Here is a 22,123-nt window from a genome sequence, read left to right on the forward strand (position 1 = left end):
AGGAATAGACTAGGGACAGGGGCTCAAGTAGCAATTAAGTTCTGGGAGAGCAGAGGTCTTGTTCTTGCTTATCCGCAACTCCAGACCCTAGCCCAGTGCCAGATGTAATTAGAGATATACAATATTTACTCAGCGAGTGAATGAATAATGTAGAACTCCAAGCAAGAAGTACCAAGGCCTGAAATGTGGCTGTGGCAATGATAATGGAGAACAAATTCAAGAAAGTAGAATAAACAGGTATTATTTATTAAACGGACATAAGAAATGAACAGTAAATCTAAAATAAAATTATCTCCAGGCTTCTGGCTTGGAGTAACAAGGTTCAGAGAGTGTCAAAAATTACATTTTAGGTAATTTTTAAGTTTGGGATGAATGTGAGATATTCAAGAGGTCCAACAGTTTCCATATGGTTTGAAATACCTAAGAAAATCCAATTTTGCCACAAGCTTAACCTAAAATTATCCTCTGAACTACAGTAAGGAGTCCAATAAAAAATTAACAAACCCTATGTCAAGTACGGTATCCTGGACTGGATCCTGGAATAAGAAAACGTAATTAGTGGGAAAACTTAGTGAGACATGAATAAGGTCTGCTGTTTAGTTAACAGTAATGCACCAATATTGGCTTAGTAGTTCTGAGAAATAGACCAGGTAATGCAAAAGTATAACATTTGGGGAAACTGCATGAGGGGTATACAGGAGCTCTTTAAACCATCTGTGTAACTTCTCAGTAAATAATTTCTTACTCCAAAATTAAAAGTTTATTTAAAGAAAAACTACTACCCCAAATGTGTCAAAATTTTAATATTTGGGATCTATATTAAACGTTTAAATCTATGTACGTATCTTAAGAAAAGCTAAAATATCAAGAATTTTTTCTTACCTCCACTGATACTTGGTAATACCACACTGACCAAGGAAAGAGCAAAGAAAACTTTTAAAGGTAGCCAGACAGAAAATGGCAAAGACTCAACAAAAGAAGAAATAAGTCAGTACTACAAACATTTATATATATATTTTTCAATCTTCTGAACCTACTGTAACAGCTTGAAATAATGCATTGTACCACTATGCAGGCAGCTATTCTGGCAAGAAGACTGATGAATTATTTCTCCCCAACACCATCCTGTTCATTACTTTATAGCGATAATAAAACAAAATATATACCATGGTGAACTCTAGCAAAACACAGACACTAAACTATGACTATGCAAGCTGAGTCATTTTGGTCAGTCTAGCTTCTCTGCAGTGCTTTCAAAAAATATATGTAAATACAATTTTTTAAAGTAGGCAAAATGGGCAATCCACTACAGGTGTTTCTTAAAATAAAGCAAAGATTTTCCTGAAAATCACAATGGAAGAGAGAGAAAAAAAAATTTATCTTAAACTCTAAAAATAAAATAGTCTTTCAGAAAGGTACATCAATCACCTGCTTGGCAATTAATTCTGTTACCTAAATGAATCAATTACATTTCTATGCTTGGATGCAAAACCCAAGGTATTTTTGCCATACGTATATATAGGGTTCTGTACCATCTGTTGTTTCCGACATCCACTACGGATCTCAGAATGTATCTCCTGTGAATAAGGGAAGATAAATGTTCCTCTCTCCTTGTCAGCAGTATTTACTAATCTGACCATCAATGACGTGGCCTAAAATATTATATTTGATTTTATAAATATTTGGTTCCCTTTTACAAAAAATGACTAACACCAATTTTCTTGAGTAGCCAAGTGTTATTATTAATAAATTCAGTTTACTGGGAATAAAGCATAGCATAATGGAGTCAAACAGTCTGGGTTGAATCCTGGCTTCACTTCTCACTGCATGTGTGAACTTGGTCAAGTTACCAAAATCTTTCCATGCTTCAGTCTCCTCTGTAAAATAAGCATAATAGTTCCTACCTATAGAACATTTAAGGTTTTAAAAGAGTAAATAAATAGAAAATGCTTAGAACAGTGTCTGGCATACAGGAATTACTCACAAAGCAAATGTTATTTACCATCAATCATTCTTACACTTTCATTACCTACCACAGGCCGGACTGACAATGTACTGAAAGAACAAGCATAACGTGTTCTCCTTATTATGTGGATCTATAGTTTTCCAAAGACAGGATAAACTTTTCCTAAATGGGAAAACTCCTATAATATTTTATCTTTCCCTTCTTGCAGGAATCCTATTATACCACCTTAGAATACTTTTCTAAGTACAAATATACCCTCGTCTCTCAAATTTTTTTGTTGTTTTAATGGTTGTTTATTATAGCAAGATTATATATTGAAATTATTTAAACAGGACAATCTTATGTTTTAAAAAAAATCATAGATGATTACCCACCACGCAGATATCACATACGTTATCTCTGAAAAGTAAGTCAGAGCAAACAATTCAGAATACATCAGAGAGTCAAAAACATGTAAAACATAGAAGAAAGGATAACGAAGAGGATAAAGTGTTTAAGTCCCATAGGAAAGGAGAGAGAAAGGAACACAGAGGTTATTTTAAGATAATGACTGAGAATTTTTCAATGTCAATAAAAGACATTTCCAGAATCTAAGCAAGACAAATTTTTTAAAAATTAACATCAAGACATATCATACTCAAACTGCAGAAAACCAGAAAGAGAAAAAAATCTTAAAAACAATTAGAGAAAAAGGGATTGCCTTCAAAGTAGCAAGTTAGATAGTAGACTTAAACCCAAGTACATCAATGATTATATGTAAATGACTAAATGTTCCTGATAAAACAGATTGTCATATTTTTTAAAAGCCACTTTTATATTTTTAAAAGACAAGAAATAAAAGGAAACAAAAAGTTGAAAGCAAAATTATATATATATATATATATATAAATGCCAAACAAAAGTCATATAAACTTACGATCTGTATAATAAGTATCCAGAAAAGGAAGAATTAAGTAAGATTTGAACAGGTGGAAGAAAGAAGAGTAACATTCCTGGCTAGGCAGGAACATGAGAGTGGAAAAGAAGCTATGATTGAACTTTGAAGGTCTCTGAAAATTAGGAGTACACTTAGAGAAAGTACAACACTATTAAAATATCTTAACCTCTTTATACTATCTTGAGCAGAAGAGTGACACAACAAAGGTAGAACTGAATAAGGTTACTATTACAGTGTTACACACTATACTGGGAGGGAGAGAGAGATAGAAGACACCATAGGCAAGAAGATTAGTTTGGATGATGCTGTATTAATCCGGGTAAGGCAAGGGCCTGGTAGTAGCAGATGTGAAAGGCATGAACCTAGGAGGCATCTCAAGAAGACATACTTGCATCAGTACTCCCTCTTTGAAACTTTAGCCAAAAAAAGAAAAAAAAAAAAAAGTACTGTGCTCTTAAAAAGATAACTATTTTTGTCTCCTACCATTATAACTAATATGAATTATATATTGATTCTACTAACTCGACCTAATAATATATACCTTAATATGGAACTTTCGTAAAAATAAAATTCCAATGAGCTAATTGGCCTACATAAGGTGCAATGTGCACAATCCCTCATTATACATGACTTTTTCACTACTAAAACTACTACTAAGAAAAAAAATCAATTTTTTTCTTTTTGAATGCAGATGTACATAATATGAAGTTCTCTAATACCACAGTAACTAAAAAACCTTTTCATTTTCAAAAGCTCTTTACCAAGAGGCTATTAACTACTAGTGAACTCAAACAACTCACCAATGCTGGGTGGGCTACCATAGTTAACTGGTGACTCAGGTGGTCTTCCACAGTGCAACGCAGCCAGAGCAGATCCTTTCCACACAACATGCTTGCAGCCTATTAAACACATGTATTTTTATGCATACAAAGAACACAAAAACAAAAGTGAGATAAATAATGTCTAAATCCTATGAGAAAATTTTCATACTTTTATTTGTGCGTAGTAAAGACTGTCTTCCAGCTCCTAATAAAGTTTGTACTCCAGGAACACTTTGAGGAATTTCTTGTTCAAGAAGAGGTCCTAGTCGATGACATATTTGCAGCAAGTGATCAGGTGCTAAGTGTCTGTAATACTTCACCTATTATGTAAAAGACAAATAAAGTAGGTTTCAGTTTATCATTTTAATTTTCAAAATCTTTGAGCAACAATAAAAAAATTCATCCAAGTATAAAATATTTTGTTTTGCGTCTTTGATGTAAAGTAAATCTCCAGAATAATTAAGAATTAAGAACTGATAGTTTGTTATTAAAAAATTTAAGAACACTTAACATCTATGCTGAATTTCATAATTTACCAAAAACCTTACAGAGAGAAAGGCAAAATTCCAACTGCTGCTTTAAATATCTTTCAATCATAAAATAAAGCTACCCACTATAAAAAGTTTGAGCACTTTTGGAACAACTTCAAAATACTGCTTAATTTATACCGGCATTTGAAACCATGATATGAAATGCTAATATTTTTATTAGTCTTTCAGTAAATAAACAATATTCACTATCTAAATAAAATTATATTGGAAAAAAATACTATTGTATTACTTCATAATTAGCTATCAAGTTAGAAAAAAATTTCCACAGTAGTATCTAGTTCAGCTATTCTCAAAGTATGTTTTGGGAACCCCTGGAGGTCCCTCAGATAAAACTTATGAATAACACTATATTAGTTGTTTTTCACTTTTTCTCATGAATGCACGGTGGAGGTTTCCACAGGACACATAACATGTGATGTCTTAACAGACTGAATGCAGAAGCAGATAGGAAAATGTCTCCTCTATTAAGCCAGATATTAAAGATTCACAGAAATGTAAAACAATGCCACGCTTCTCACAAATTTGTTTTGTTTGGGAATAATTATTATAAAAATGTTACTTATATTAAAATAAGATTAGTTTATTAGTATTATTTAATAGGTCTCCAATATGTTAAATGGTAAGTTTCTAATATGGTAAATACCAATAGATTATAAGCTACACAAATAAAGGAACTTCAATACATTTTAGTAAGTGTAAAGGGGTCCTAAGACCAAGAAATTTGAAAATTGTTCCTCAAGTTTACCAAGTAATGGCAACTTTAACATGAATTCCTTTTGATAAGACTGATGTGGGGGGAGGTGAGGATTTAAATCATCTCATTCCATCTTGCAATATCTGCTATACTCTTAACTGCAGAAATCCATGAACGATATGTTTTTAAAGGTAGCTAATACCCATCTAAACTGAAGCCAATAGGAGAAACCTACCTTACTCTTTATCAAAATACACTCCTTCTTTCACAAAGATAACATGGAGCCATACTGCCACCAAATAATCTTTGGTAAGATTATTTAAAACAGCAGTTTGGCATACAGTAGGTGATAAGCCAGTAAAATGAGTATTTTTGGAAAAAGGAATTCTAATACAGTTTGTATCATATGAATTATACATATTACCTCTGTGTTTTGCAGTCAAAAAGCACACTGACATTGAAGTCTCTGAAAAATCCTGAGATTATTTCCCAAACTCATTTAGCTACAGAATCCCTTTTTTCCCTAATAATATCTATCATATTCACTCAGAACATACTTTAGGAAACACTAGTATGATTAGGTAAATAAAAAAGCATTTAAAAGAAAACTTACCAAAATGAGTTTTTAAAATCGTATACTTTTCTTTAATCTTCCCCAAAATAATTTACTCAAAATAAAATTTAGAAGTCTAGAATACTTGTAAGGTTGCTTCCAGTTCTAAGCTTGCAAATGATTATTTTAATGTGACTTAATTGATCAAAATTCCTTTTAAAAATTTCACTTTAAAGAAGATGGAAGTTCATTACTTATTAACTTCAGATGTGTGATGATCCTGTTTTAGTATCCTCTGGCAAAATATATTTTCAGGTAGTGAAACTGAAAATCCTTACTGTAATATTCTATCTTTCAATAAAATATTATGAATCCACTCTGACTCAAGCTTTCTTTGGTGATTTAGAATGTTTGAATTTTTCAAAATCAACTTTCATTTTAAAGTTAGAAGAGATACTTCCAGTTCTTAAATTCCTTGTGCTTTCTCTGGCTTTTGAGACTTTATACAAGCTGATGCCTCTGCTGGCAATCTTGTCTTACCTGCTCACCTCTACACCTCATTCTCCTTCACGTCTCAGTCTATGTCTCACTCACTGCCTTCCATGACCTATTTACACCACCTGTGCCCCTTTTTGGACACTTTGTGTTCCCACAGCACATTATACTCCTCGAATGTCCCTTCATCCCTCTAGCACTGTGTAGTACTTACCATATTAATTGTTCTTAATATATTTTGATACTTAGACTTTTAAGAATCTAATGACAGCTACGATCTTCTTCCCCGCAAAAATACACAAGCCCTACCATTATTTGCCCTGTTTTGGGGGTTCATAAGACTCATGCACTATACTAAAATTGCCAGTTTACTTGTCTGTGTCCTGCATAAGGAGAGATTGGGCCATGTTTACCTCTGTCTACCCAATACCTAATGCAGTACTTATAGTTAAGTGCTTAATAAAGTTCTAGTTGGATATATGAAGATTTAAGAATATGCAGAAACAACTGACTTCCCCACTCTCAAAAAACCCAAAACATTTTGTTAGCACCTATCCCAGCACATAAAAATAGATGCAGTAAAATTTCTTTACATGGTATAATTCTTTATTCTAATAGTTTTGGGGTGAGTTTGTTTGTTTGTTTGTTTTGAGACGGAGTCTCCCTCTGTCGCCCAGGACGGAGTACAATGGCGGGATCTCGGCTCACTGCAACCTCCGCCTCCCAGGTTCAAGTGATTCTCCTGCCTCGCCTCCCGAGTAGCTGGAATTACAGGCGCCCCACCACCTAACCTGGCTAATTTTTGTATTTTTAGTAGAGATGGGGTTTTGCCATGTTGACCAGGCTGGTCTCGAACTTCTGACCTCAAGTAATTCGCCCCCTAGGCCTCCCAAGTGCTGGGATTACAGGCATGAGCCACAGCGTCCGGCCAATTCTAATAGTTTTAAAACACTTTTTAAAGAAAGCCTTAGAACATGTCTTCAAACAACTTTTAGACAAAACAGATTAAAGTAAAAGTACTCAGAAAGTATTCTTACTTAAGTGGCATCAGGGAACACATATCTCAATGCTTGACTCTCTACTTGCTTCCTCTTAGCAGTCCCTGAGGTACCACCATGAAAGGGTCTCTGGAAAGAACAGTGGAAACAGACTAACAAACAATGCTATTATCCTCTCTTTCCCAAGAATCCTCTTCCCCACCCCTCATTTTCTCAGCAGATGACCTAACCTACTTTACAGGAGAACCTTTTTTAAAGCTGAAGCTTTGTTTCTTCCCTATCAAATCTGTAAACCTATCTACACCTGTACCAATTCTGTCTCTTAGTAACACAACTGTCCCTCTTAATAAATATTTAAGATCCAATCCCTCTACTTATGCTTTGAATCCTAACTTCTCTGACTGCACGGAAATCCTACACTATAAATTAGACCTCCACATTCTAGTATGTACACTAACTTCCTCTCAACCAACTCCTTCCCATCTACATGTAAACATGCTCATTTTGCATCCACTTTAGGAAAAAACAAAAATCCTGTCTAACTGCTATTATCCAACACCTTCCCACCCAAATATCCTGGCTACCCCTTTCCCGTTCTCTTCCTCTCCGGAAACATGTTTTTAAAAGAATGGTCCATAGTCCATCTAATTTCATATCCCATCCTCTCCTCAATCTACTCCACACTAGCTCCCACACTCATGACTTTACAAAAAATAGCTCTTATCAAAAGTTCACCTTCAATTATCAATAACTCCAATAAGCATTTTTAAATCTATACCTTATTTAATGTCCCATAATATTTCACCTAACTGTTGAACACTTCCTCATTTGCAAACTATCTTCTCTTAACTTTTGTGACACTCCTTGGCTTGCTTTCTTCCTCTCCAACCATTCCTTCTCATTTTTCTTTTAGGCTTATACTCCTCTATATAGCCATTAAATAGTGAAGTTCCTTAAGATCCTAGGTACCAGAGTCCAGTTCCAGATCCTCTTTTCTTCTCACTATATACTCTCTCTTTGGACAATTGTTATAACAATGATTGCCAAATTTCTATTTATAGCATAGACTTGCATAGCAAACTTTCTTAAAACAGCTCTCTAGAGCCCCAAAGCATCTGAAACTCAACATATGCAAAACTGAATTGATGGATCCTCATGAAAACATTCCCCACTAAAGTGTTCCCTACCTTGGTGGATGTCAACCCCATTTATCCAACCTTGGAAGCTAGAAACCAAGGAGCTGCATTTTGTACACAGTCCATTCCTTCCTCCTTCCCATCATATTCCCAATATCCAAGCAGTCACCAAGTTCAACTTAATTTTTCCTTCCTATTTTTAAATCCATCTACCTGTATCTCCATAACAGTCCAAATAATCTTTGCAATAAATGCATACCTTTCCCATATGCACTCATGCCCCATTCAAATCTATTCTCTATACTGCAATTAGAATGTTCTTTCCAAAATACATATTGGATCAAGTCACCCCTACTTAAAACACTTCTGATGCTTTCCTCACTCTTTGGATAAAGATCCAAATCCTTAACTTGGTCTACCAGCCCAGAAATGCATGTATGGTCACTTCTTATTTTTCTAGCTTCACCTGGCACATTCCCAGTCCCTTTCCCAACTCTCACTTTTCACGTTTCAAACACATGGCCTTCTTTCAGGTTATTTACGCATAATCTCTCTCTCCTGTCAGACTTTATCATATAGCATACACTCTGCATTTCCCCACACTTCCTTGCCCAGACAACTCTTCCATGTGTCTCAGATCTTCCCTCTAATGTAACTTCCTTTGTTTTTCTATACTCTACACAATCCAAGTCTGTTTTCTTGGTTGCACACTTCCTGTGACTTTCCTTTATTAACTCAATACATCGGCTTGTGATTATACATTTAAAAGTGTAATTTAATGTTTTTCTACTTCACCATTAACTACAAAAGAGCAGGGGCCATGAATCTTTTTGCTCTTAACTATAACACACACACACACACACACACACACACACAGAATAAACAAAAATATTTTTTAAAATAAAACAATCTTTTCTACTTTTTCTAAACATTCTTTATAAACATATTAATCATATTCATATTCTTCATAAATATTAATCCATTATTTACAGATATACATATGTGATTTTCAGTTTTCAACTTAGTAAGAACCCCATATCTTTAAACTTAAGCTTTTAATTTAAATTAGCTTTTATTTCACTGGTAAATAATTAAAAGACACATTTAAAATAATATAATAATAAAATCTCTTATCTATATTTTATATATGTGGTTTCTCAGCAATCTGCCATACAATATTATTTCAGGGGAAAACCCCTCAAGATCCCCAATTTCTGATATACGAGTTACTTTCTGTGACCCTAAGTGCTTTCAAATTCTTAACATTCAACACATAAAAAGTATGACCAGATTATAAAGTCAGTGTGATAAATTATACTAATATAGCTAACACATATTGGCTGCACACTGAATGCCAGGCCCTATGGTAAGTGTGGTAAGTTTTACATGGAACTACTCATAACTCTGAGAGGTATATACTATCATTATTCCCATTCTATAAAAAAATTATAGAATTTATTTAAAAAGATATTGAGAACTTCCCAAGTTCAAACACAGCACATAAGAGAGTCAAACCATAGCAATCTAACTCTGGACCCTACAATTCATACTATCACACAAATGACCTATTACCTCAAATATGTGTATATATCAATGTGCAAGATATAAGCAAGTCATACAACAGACATTTTGAATAGTTTTCAACACAGACATTAAACTGAGCCAGAAAAAGAGAAACATTTCACAGTTAACTTGCACTACTAAGGAAACTAGCATAAAAGCATAAATTCCTATAGGTAAAAGGGAACACTTTAAAAAATTCTAAGGGTAAAAGTAGAAGATAAAACTACAATATTTATAAGATTATACTGCTCTAAACCCTTAATTTAAAATTAGAAAGTAAAAACAGATTAAAGAGTTAATACCAAATTTGTTACTATTTTTAAAATTTCCCCAAGAATGCCCATGTATCAGTAGTGCTCAAAACTTTTTAAACTCATCCACCCTGGTTTTGTTTTTGTTTGTTTTTTAAGGGGGCGGGGGGATCTCGTTCTGTCACCAAGGCTAGGGGGCACAGTCACAGCTCATTGCAGCCTCAAATTCCTGGGCTCAAACGATCCTCCCACCTCAGCCTCCAGAGCAGCTGAAACTATAGGTGCATTACATCACACCTAATTTTTATTTTATTTTTTTAGATACAGCGTCTCTCTATGTTGCCCAGGCTAGTCTGGAACTCCTGGCCTCAAGTGATCCTCCTGCCTCAGCCTCTCAAGTAGCTAGGATTACATGTATGAGCCACCATGCCTAGCTCTCATCCCTTTTTGATGAACAAAATATTTTCTCTCCTCCAATAAGATGCAAGAATGGGCCCTATGGATGCAAATCCTGATGCCATCCCATTGAGATTCACACCTCTACTGGCTAAACCAGGAGGCTAGTCAGAGCTTTTTCAAACTTATGTCCCTTCCACCTCCGTTCTCAGTTGAGTTGCTTGCTATGGTAACAACAATCTTTGGTTAACTGTCCATCCATTTTAACTCTTTTTCATAGTTAAAATTTGAATTAGCCAAAGGTATCCTTTTTTTAAAATATCATGTTATATTATTTAGAGTGCAAGTCAGCAAACATTTGTAACCATCATATGGTAAATATTTGAGGCTTTAAGAATAATATACTATCTCCATTGCATGTTCTTATTTTTTAAAAACAATTCTTTAAAAATGCAATAACAATGCTTAGCTTAATGGCCTTCCAAAAACAGATCTCCTGCACAATTTACCCACAGCAGCCATTAGTTTACCACCCCCTGATCGAAAGAATGATTCATGGTTCTAGCAACGTTTCCATCAGCAAGAACAAAAGAATTCTGTGAAACAGCAGCAACTCTGCTCATTCCTTGTCCATCTTGGCCCAAGTCATAAATCTGTATCATCCCTTTTTCAAATCACATATACAAAGTATTTCTAAAATTATCCATTGCAATTTGAACAAAAGGGTCATCTTCTGAGAATGTGAATTACAGTATGGAAGAAACAAGAAACTGAGCTCTTTGAGAGGTTTATTATCCCGCATTTTTGGCTAAAACAACATTTTCTGATAGTATGCTACTTCACATAAACAGCCATCCTTCCCAGCCAAAAAATTTTGCCATTATCTCAGTGGAAGGTATTGTTAAAAGGCAAGTGTTATCAGTAGGAAGAAAATACAACGGATCTGGAAGCTGCTGCATTCTACCAGACTTACAGTCACTAAGAACTCTACTCAGTTTTTAAATAAATGGTCAGTAGTTTAAAATGCGAAATCTCACTGGGCATGGTAGCTCATGCCTGTAATCCCAGCACTTTGGGAGGCTGAGGCTGATGGATCACTTGAGGTCAGGAGTTCAAGACCAGCCCTGCCAGCATGGTGAAACCCCGTCTCTACCAAAAATACAAAAATTAGCCGGACGTGGTGGCACGTGCCTGTAGTCCCAGATACTCAGGAGGCTGAAGCAGGAGAATTGCCTGAACCCTGGAGACAGAGGTTGCAGTGAGCCAAGATCATGCCACTGCACACCAGCCTGAGTGACAGGGCAAGACTTTGCCTCAAAAACAAAGCGAAATAAACAAAAAAACCCCACGAAATCTCAAGTCACACAGCCTGGGTTTAAAGTTGCTAAGGCTGAGGGTGGGAAAAACATTTACTCTTTCTAAGCCTCAGTGTCCTCATCTGTATGACTGGTATCACAACAGTCACCACCTTGGAAAGTAGTCATAAATTATTAAATTAAACCATATGAAGCAGTTAGTACTGTACCTAACAGTTGGCTGTTACTTTAATTACATTCTATATTACATATTGACCCTTCATGTTGAACAAAATCTTTGTAAATCTAAATAGGAAAAAAATTTGAGCATCTTTTTAACAACCTTTTCAAAGTGATGTTAGATCAATATATTCATTCCAATTATTTGATTTAGCTGTGAAGACCTAGAAGTGCCCTTCTTTCCTCTAGTATATAATTATTATGAAAATAAGACCCTGCTGTTTGGCACCAGTATCATTTGTCTAACTAGGCTTTCACTTCATCCTTATGTTCTGAACACCTAATTGGTTCTAAAAAGTCACTTTTTCAGACCTTCTCAAATCTATTCTCTCACAGTTTTGTCAGATATAAAAGGCTAGTTACACTTCTGCTCTCTATTATGTTTTTGAGTTCTAAAAGGCCAGTTTATTGGAATATAGTTCTTATTTGTACACTACTGTAGCATATAAACAAAATTATAGAAATACAATATATTGTATATACATTAATTATATTTTATTATTTATAATATGTAATATACAATATATAAATATAAATTTATAGAAATACTATGTGATAATTACTGTGTAAGGCCTATATTAAAATCCCAGCCCCTAAAATTCTAAAAACATCCAAGCTTACAATTATAAATCTGTTACTAACAGTGTGGGTTAAATTATATCTATAATCTTTAAAGAAAGAATGCATTTTCTGATTTTTTAACTGTAATAGCTTCTCCACAGAAAAACAGAGTACTTACTTTGTGCTGAGTGTTCTCAAAATTTATTTATCTTCATAAGCACATAAGCTTAACTACTCTCCCTATTTCATACATAAAGAAAACTGAAGTTTAAAGGCGGCAGTTTGTCTGAGGGCACACATTTGGAAAATAGGAGAAATAGTAATCAAACCCAGGTCTCCTGATTCCAAGTTTACTGATATTTTTATTATGTTACAGCTTCCTTATTAGAACTTTAGTTTTTCTCCCCATCAACACGTAGATTTGATTAAAAACTTAATAGAACCCATATAAGTCAGTTCAAGTCAAGTCCTCTAACCTGGGTAACTATTCTCAGAAGGACCCTTAGATGCCTATTATTTCTTTATAATTATAATAAAATTAATATAGAACCTTATTAAGTGTAAAAATTAATCTCAATGGTCTATTTGCTCAAGTAATTGTGAATAAACAAGCTTCAAAGAATATGTCATATTCAGAATTTAGTTAACTGTTAAGAATTCATTTAGATAATAATTCAGTTTACATTATCAATACAACTACCAACACAAATTTGTCATTTAAAGAAAATGCAATACTATAAGAAAAACAAACAAAAAAAGAAAATGCAATACTACGCTTCCAAATTTTATTCATCATAAACCAATTACATCTTGCTAAAAAAAAGAGACTCTATTCAGAATTGAGGTTTCCATAAACCAAAGTAGGGATACTCCATAAAAAATAATTTAGAATACAACAAAATGACAACATTTAACTGCTTAAAATAACAAATTTTCAAGTTTTGATGTTTAAGTCGTCATATGTGCTAATTTGTGTAATTTTAAAATTCTCTTTAACGCATTATTAGTAAAACGTTAAACTCAAATCTAGGAATCTGATGAAAAGTTACTGTGTATTAATTTAAGGACGAAACATCCTTTAACTGCTTATACTAAGGCCAATGTAAATAATCTTGAATGACCAGTTTCATTTTTAATGTTTCAGTTTCAAGCACAGTACTCAAAATAACATAATTCTTATACAATGACAGCAAAGTTGTTTCAGACAACGGATGTTTCACTAAGTTGCCTAGAATTTAGTGTCTCTACACCCAAAAACTAAACCAGAGTCAAACACAAGGTATGTATTTCTTGCATTACACTATAACCTTTCCCAAGACAAGTTACATGCCTTTTTCTATTCATGACAGACACCAAATAGACCATGACACATGACCATGGGTCAGCTGGAGTCCAGCACACAGTCATCCTCCAATCTTCATGGGGGAATGGTTCCAGGAAACCCCACACCAAAATCAAAATCCAGGATGCTCTAATTCCTCATATAAACTGGCACAGTATTTTCGTATAACCTTTACACTCCTCCTGCACACTTTACATCATCTCTAGATTACTTATAATATCTAATACAACGTAAATGTTATGTAAATAATTGTTACAATGTATTTTTAAAATTTTTTATATCTTTTTTTCTAAACTATTTTGATCTACAGTTGAATTCACAGATGTGACACCCGCAGATAAGGAAGGCCTGCTGTACATGAATTCTTCCTGTGTCTCTTCTGCAAAAAAACCTGCCATAGCCATCTGTACTGTCATGGATAACCTAGGGCTTACCTATACCACACATCTCATTCTCCTTACAATTTAGTTTTAATATAAGAAGAAGTTGCATTCGACTATGTTGCCACCTAAATTTTCTTATCAAAAACTCCTCATCCAACCATCCTTTTCTTACCTGTGATGCCTAAGCTCAAATATGGCTGTTTTTGAGTGTGTAAGGTAAATAAAGGAGGAGCTGCCTCACAACTGATGATTGCCTTCTCTGTAGTAACTTGTCAACTTACATTCATCACTATTCAATAAGATAACAGTTTGTGATTTTTCAGTACCCTGCTTTATCAAATTCCATCAAGAAAAAACATGTTATCATTTTCACCGATTTGTTATAAAATACTTATACTCCTCTATATTCCATAGGTCCAATAACATTATTCATTGCAAAGTAATTTATTAACTCACAATTTCCTCATAATTTCATTGACATAGCTTCTCAAAAAATAATAGAAACTGAGAATGTTCACATTTAAAATGTCTTTCTAAAATTTTAAATTTGATTCCTATAATAGCCTTTGCCACTTTTAGATATAACCACAAAAGCAACTTAAATATCCTAAAATTAGCTGTTAAAAATTTTTTTCTAAGTGAAAGTGCATTAAAATAGGAAGTTATTTTAAATAAGTGTGTTTGGTATTCTCTGGCAACTAAAGGCTACTTAGCTTAGTATTACAGATATTTTTCTATGAATTCTGAAATTTATACAAGGAAACTACTAGTAAGAATGAAACTAACCTATTTAGTATTACTTGTTCAGAGTAAGTTGTACAAGATACATTTTATTTGTTACAATTCTGTAGTGACATGGTAAATACCCACAAAACTTGAGAAAGGGAAGAATGACTGTCAATTGGTTTTAACTTAAGCTGAAGCTGCATTAGACTATTATTATTATTATTTTCTTATTATTCATCCACAACTTTCCAGATTATGAAAAAAAAAAGAAAACCAAAAACTAACTTACAAAGAAATTCTGAATCAACTAAAAAACTGAAATCGGTTAGGATTTATTTAACCTAAAGCTGAAGTCTTTCTTGAATTCTGTTTAAAATATATATAAACAGATTGACAAAACAGAAGTCAAGACATCTCTTCTCTGACAGTTTCCAAAAAGAATACAAACTATTGTGATGGTTGTAAATCTCACAAATAACTGTATAGAAGGAGGCAGACGCCATAGCCAAATTCTCTTCATATATTCCTAAATGTCATTTGATGATTACCCAAAGAAAAAAAGCTTTGCATATTCTCTAATCCATTCAGGATATGTCAACCACCCAAATTATTTCTTAATGTTCAGTGTTCCATAAAAACAAGTCACAGTAGAAATCAGTAGCACAATTTTTCCAGAGGTCTATCCACAATGCCTTAACCATGATTTATTTTTGGTATTAACTAAACATTTTTCCTTTATTTTTTAGACCTGTTTCATCCTTGAGTCTATAAAGTAATTACAGTATCTTCCGAAGATTTATTTTTTTCTTTTCTTGAGACAGGGTATCACTGTGTCGTCCAGGCTGGAGGGCAGTGGCATGGGGCACAGCTTATTGCAGCTTCAACCTCCCTGGGCTCAGGCGATCCTCTCACCTCAGCCTTCGGGGTAATTGGGACTACAGGCATGCGCCACTACACCTGGCTAATTTTTTTTTTTAGTTTTTGTAGAGATGGGGTTTTCCATTTTGTCCAGGCTGGTCTCCAACTCATGGCCTCCCAAAGTACTGGGATTACAGGCATGAGCCACCACACCTGGACTCTTCTGAATTTTTAATGTGGCCTTTTTATACTGCAGATTCTATGTTCAGAAAGTACATACATACTTGTGCCTGGAATAAAAATGTAAATGCTTTTCTTAAAGAAAACTTTATTATAAAGCTCTAAGCGGAACAACCTTTACTACCACTACTAAAGTTCTGATAATAGCAAACCAAAACCCTTACATAGTACTTGATTCATGCCAGTTATTACTCACAGACCACACAAAGTAGAAGCTATTATTAGCCCATTTTACAGAATGGAAAACAGACTCCCTCAATACGATTCTGCCTCACAACAATCAAATAAAAACCATTATGGTTTGGGAAAGGGACATTCCAGCTCCCGCTTTACAATTATTTAAGAATATTAACAATATAGTAAGTATTGCATTTAAAAATGTTTGTAAATGCCTCAAATTTTAAAAAATGGTATAAGCATCAATAGAATAATTCTATATGTAAGAAAGAATGAAGAATGCTCCTTCAGCCTCTCAGCAACATATTCACACCTAACATTTTATTCATCATATAACCCTTCACACCTAACATATTTTATTCATCATTATAACGACCATATGAGATTAAAGCTGTTTTAGAGACTACCACGCAAAGCTTCTATTTCATTGATACTCTACTAAAAAAGGAAATAGTAACTCTACTACAACTACACACATTTACTTTATTACATGTTCACCCAACCCCAAAAAATTATAATAATCAAGTGTTGAAACTATGTTATCTTCAATATAGAACGGGAATCCCTACTTCTAAAACATTTAATATGATATCTTTTTTTTTTCCCTGAAAGTTGTCTCTAGGTTTTATACCTTAACTTTCACATTAATCAGCACACACTAAATAAATGTATACCTAAGATATATACTTAAATAAATCCTATCCATCATTCCTATTCATCTCTGAATTTGAGACCAACAATAATGAAAACCAGTACTTAAACTATGATGGAAATCATGGTAATTTTGGGGCCTTTTACAACGTAGTTAGTGTCTCAAATCATCTTTGCAACAAGAAATGATATTACCACCAAAGAATGGCACTATGAAAAGCATTTATATAATTTTGTAACCTATGTGATTTCTACTTTTCTGTGTTTTGGAAAACTAAGCTCTAAGAATGAAATAAAGCTTAGTTCTTAAATACAATGTACTGCTATTTCTAGTTCAAAATCACAGATTTTCAGATTGAAAAAATTTCAATCCACTTATTTTTCAAATGAGATAACTGGGACAAAGAGAAATTCCATGACTTGCCCAAGATTACCTACAGTTTAACTGTCAGCGGGGCTTAAAACCACAATCCACATCTCCTGACTCCCAATCCTTTCACTTAAAACAAACAAGCAAACAAACAAAAAAGATTTCTAATAAAGTGGAATAATTTTAAGAAAGGCAAGTATCACTATTTTACAAGGAAAAAATTAAATCATTTTAACAGATTGGCAAACATGAACTAGTTCTTGGGGGGAAAAAAGAGAAGTCTTACAAGAAAAAACGTCATCAAGAGAGTGCCAAATTCGGTAAAATGCTTGAAAATTCTGCCTCTAGATCTCGTAAATATGCAATCATCATTAAGTGACAACTAGAAAGCAGACTTAATAAACTAACTAGATTCACTATTCAAACTAAGAAATAAACAAATGACAAAGCTTTCCTTTCGTCCAAAAAAAAAGTTTTTTATTCTACAGTTTAAGAATTCTGATACTTGGAAAAAGTGCCCCTTTTCTTTAAAATAAATCTCATATTTTAAAAAATCTAAAATCTAATTAAACGTATACCATAGTACCAAAAACAACTTTTAGCTTCCTATCCAATTCCATTTACTTTGTTAAAAATGTTTTAAATCTTAAGGTAGATGGTGATAATCAGTCATGTTTTATACCAGAGACAGAAACAACCATAAGATACGACCATTTCCTTTCTCAATCACACTTGAAATGAACGCATCAATTTTAACCTGCAAACTTTTAAAACTGCTCTTAAAATTCTACTTTCCTCTTGATTAAAATTCAACCATTGCGATTGTAACTAGACTAACTACAGATGATCAGTGCCTATTTTTAAATTCACATCTACAAATATTACACCCCATTTTAAGCAGCAATAATTTGAGGTTTCCTAGAAATTTCAATGCGATGTGATATATGAGTTCTCCCATTTAAAATATTGCTCAGTTTATTAGTTAATACAACAAATCATTTCCAGGTAGAGTAGAAACTAATGACTCAACAAGTAATTTTCAAATCAATGTTAAATAAATTCAACTCGATATACAACAACGTAAAACTTTTTAAGTCAGAAGAATTAAAATAGAAAATACTGTACAAGAGACTTTGCATGTGCTGACTTAGATATTAAACAGCGAGATCTACTATTGAACAAAAAAATCCAGTGTTCCAAATGTTTTTAGACCTAACTAAATCTCAACTAAAAAGGTAAAATAAAGTTAACTCACACACCTAGATATACAGTTTGATGGATGAGAAAGCACCTCAAATGGTACCTTGCATCCAGTAGATATAGAGTAAGCAATATGCTGAATGAATGAAAAGAGAAAACGAGTCAAAGAACTCCAAGTTCTAATAAGATTTCTAAACTGTCTGATGAGTATGCCAACGTTCCTGTTCTAGTAAGGAGAAAACTCCAAGCAAGAAAAACCACTTCCATTCAAAATAGGTGAATTTTGAGCATAATACATAGATAGAAAGAATGCTTACTGTATCTTAAATCTGAGATGCAGACTAGGGATAGAAATTCACTTTACTAATAATTCCTCCCCCCACCCTCCCCCCCAAAATTAAATTAACTCAAAATCAAAATTGATAGCTCATTTTTACTGAAAAAAAAAAAAACAAAATGATATTCCTACGAGGATTAGCCATTACCATAATTTAGCCAGATAACATTAAGCTGCTTCATTTAAAAAATGTAACATTACCAAAAGATAAGAAAATGCAGCATTCCTCAGTGACTTAAGGTTAGTGGGTTTTCAAGAGATGCACAGATGTAAAAGCAGATGCAAAGACGAGTTTTGTAAAACCTGCCCCATCTTAAAAATGTATTATAATCTTTGCGATAATTTTTTCAAATATCAAGGAAGACATGTAAATTCACGAAGACTTCTATCAAATATTTGTAAACCTAAAAATTAATTTCAAATTAGTAAATCTTGGAGTTTACTTCCAGCTCCATTCACTTTGGCCAAGAATTGAATGAAAGTAACCCAAATCACTCCTTGAAAATTAACACACGTTCAGTGTGAAAATGAATACACTAATACACTGTTAAATCTCCATTAGATGTATTAAACCTCAGTACCCTTGCTTATTTCAACAGCCGTGAGCGGTTATCAACAACTTATATTAAACCACAAGAGATTTATACACAAAAGTTAGGAAATATACTACATACCAAAAAAGCGCCATTATAATCATGTCCTGCTTTCACCTCACAAAAGACACTCATTCTAAGCTCGCTGAAACTTCCCAGTCATTAGAGAAGTTCTGATGAAGTAACATTAGTAATCATAACTATCTCAAAACAGTTACAAAAGCCTCATAAAATCAACGCACTACATAAATTTCAAAGGCTTGGTGGGTCCGGTGCGACTGCTTTAACTGCCCCACACACATATTCACACAACGAACCTGTATCAGTTTAGGAGAAAGTGTTACAGAAAATATAGCTCCTTTAAAGTAACTTCCAATCACAATACTGAAGTGATAAATCCACTTCTGAAAAGCAATTTTTAAAGATTCCTAAAATACTCATTTTGACAACCCACAAAATTAAGGTTTTTAAGCTATTAAACAAAATATGTCCCAATATAAACACAACTTTCATAGGCCAAGTTCCATCCCACAGTAAATATGCGGACAAAAATCAAAACTCTTCAGTGTACTCCAATAATAATTTTTAATTAAACGAGAGGCATACCATAAGAATTAAAAAAAGCCTACTAAACTTCTGGTTTTGGGGAATTACAGGCTTTACACTTCTGCAAAGATGTGTTTTAGTAAATGCAAGGCGAAGCACTGACCAACTATCATCACACATCAGAATCCTTCCAACAAAAAACCCAGGACTGAATGTAAGGAAAACAAAATAAACGACAGAGGGGGAAAAAATAATGTCTTGCCACGGTACCGCAGCGGCTGGATAGCCTGCTTGTGAAATGCTAATGCCACTTCGGAGCAGTTAGTCACCAGCTATTGTGTAGGGCAGGAGAAAGCCGAGCCGGCCGCGCGTGCAGAGCGAGCAAGCGAACGAGCGAGCGCGCTCTCCCTCTTCGCGCCGCTCCCGCCGCCGCCGACTCTCGCGCGCCCCCGCGCCCGCACGGACGCGCGCGCCGGCCCCTCCTCCTCCGGCCTTGCACTGCACAACACTCATGACGTATCTTTATTTCTAGCACATTAACAAAATATCACAAATAAATTGTCCGCAGCCCCTGCGGCCCCGGAGTACGAGTACCCCCGGCCACTGGCCCCCGCAGACCCCGCGCCGGCCTCCCAACCCTCCCCATGGCCTTTGGAGCTTTCACGTTCTAGGGCCAAGTTTTTGTCTCTGTAAAAAATTGCGGGAAATTCAATTTTTATTCGACTCAGGGAAAAGTTTCTTTGCTCTGCGACGTGAATGTCTCACCAGATTCTGGTAGGTCCTGGGATGCTCCTTCCCGGTCCAGTCGGTGCGCCGGGGCAGCAGCTGCGGGGAGAGGACACCCCGTGAGCCCGGCCCCCGGCCCCTACCCGCCCGCTCCCCTCCCCCGCCCGCCCCGCGCCCCGGCGGGGACCCCGAGCCCCGCGCCCCGCGCCCTGGCGGCGGCGGCAGCGGCGGCGCAGCGGCCCAGAGGCGGCCGCGCGGCGGCGGGACGCGCCGGGCCGCCGCCGCCCTTACCTCCTTCTCGGCCACCTCGCGGATCAGCACCTGCAACAACAAAGCGGGGAGAGCTGAGCCCCGCGCCCCGGGCCGCGGCCCCGCCGCCGCCGCCTCCCTCCCCCACGCCCGCGAGCGGCGAGCGCCGGCCCGGCCCGCGCCGCGCGCCGCCGTACCTGAGCCGCCTGCTGACAGGGTCCATCTTCCAGGAACCGGGCGATGAGGAAGTAGAGCTCTGCGCGGGAGAGAGGGACGGGGAGACACACAGGCTGAGCGGTCGGGCGGCGGGGGGCGGGGGACCGCGGGCGGAATCGCCCGGTGCCAGCGGCCCCGGCAGCCCCCCGACTTACCCGATCGCAGCTCCGAGAGGCCTTTCCTCTCACAAGACATGTTTATGGGTCACTTCAGGGCCGCCGACGGGACACCCCGCCGCCGAGGGGAAGCGGGGACGGTGCCGCCGCCTGCCCTATAGCTGTCAGTGTGTGTTCACGAGCCGAGCTTCGGCTCCACCATTCAAGCAACGGCGGCGGAGGCGGAGGAGGAGGAGGAGGAAACAACAACTCTCAGGCAGCGGCTACGGCCGTGGCCGCCTCCGCCGCGGATCCCTCCGCCGCAGAAAGGAGTCCGCCGCCTTCGCGGCCCCGGGCTCGGCCCCGGCTCCGGCCCGCGCCCCCGCCTCCCGGCGCTAAAAAAGAGTGCCTCCGACCCGTCGTCCCCAGCGCTCCGCACGCGGCACAGTGAGACCCCCCACCCGCTCCTCCCCGCAGGGCGTGCGATTTATTTATTTATTTCCAGTCGGAGAAGATGTCGGAGCCCAAGCCGCCGGTTGGCTGGAAGGCGCTTTCTCTGTGGAGGCCGATAGTGGCAGGGAGGGGGCCGGGGACGGCTCCGCGGAGGGATCTGACGCACACGGAGCCGCAGCACAGGCTCTATTCAGCGGCGCTGGCTGGAGCTGAGATGGAAGTTAGTTTCTATGTAGCAGAAATAGGAAACAAATGAAGCAAAACTGCCCAGAGAGGGGAAATGCCCCAAGGATGGGTCTCACTCACGCGCGTACACAGACACACACGCAGAGAGCACTCTCACGCTGGGCAAGCTCGGGATCGCGCTACCCTTCCCGAGTTGAATGATAGTGTTTGGTTTCTGTCTCTTGCCATGTGCATGTGTATAAATGCTGCGGATTGGCATCTGTGTAAGTCTTGTCCTGCGTTATTTCTGCAGCCTATGCAAGTGTTGTGTAATTTATT

General features: G+C 36.6%; 1 protein-coding gene across 6 annotated transcripts in view; it reads right to left on the reverse strand.

The window, feature by feature from the left end:
* Positions 1-21,537, reverse strand: part of PHIP (pleckstrin homology domain interacting protein) — a 142,580-nt gene extending 121,043 nt beyond the window's left edge. For 2 of the 6 annotated variants that reach the window (XM_016955892.4, XM_054686067.2), the window contains exons 1-6: positions 21,227-21,537; positions 21,053-21,111; positions 20,898-20,927; positions 20,646-20,705; positions 3,894-4,044; positions 3,704-3,802 (exon numbers count right to left, since the gene is read on the reverse strand). In XM_016955892.4, coding sequence (XP_016811381.2) covers positions 3,704-3,802; positions 3,894-4,044; positions 20,646-20,705; positions 20,898-20,927; positions 21,053-21,111; positions 21,227-21,266 — 439 coding nt within the window. In that variant the 5' untranslated portion in view covers positions 21,267-21,537. Of the gene's footprint in view, positions 1-3,703; positions 3,803-3,893; positions 4,045-7,054; positions 7,145-20,645; positions 20,706-20,897; positions 20,928-21,052; positions 21,112-21,226 lie in introns of all 6 variants that reach the window. The other 4 variants (XM_063813213.1, XM_063813214.1, XM_016955893.4 and 1 more) reach the window with 4 other exon arrangements.
* Between the last annotated feature and the right edge of the window lie 586 nt (positions 21,538-22,123).

The sequence above is a fragment of the Pan troglodytes genome, chromosome 5 (genome assembly GCF_028858775.2).
Source record: "Pan troglodytes isolate AG18354 chromosome 5, NHGRI_mPanTro3-v2.0_pri, whole genome shotgun sequence".
In the NCBI taxonomy this organism is placed as follows: domain Eukaryota; kingdom Metazoa; phylum Chordata; class Mammalia; order Primates; family Hominidae; genus Pan; species Pan troglodytes.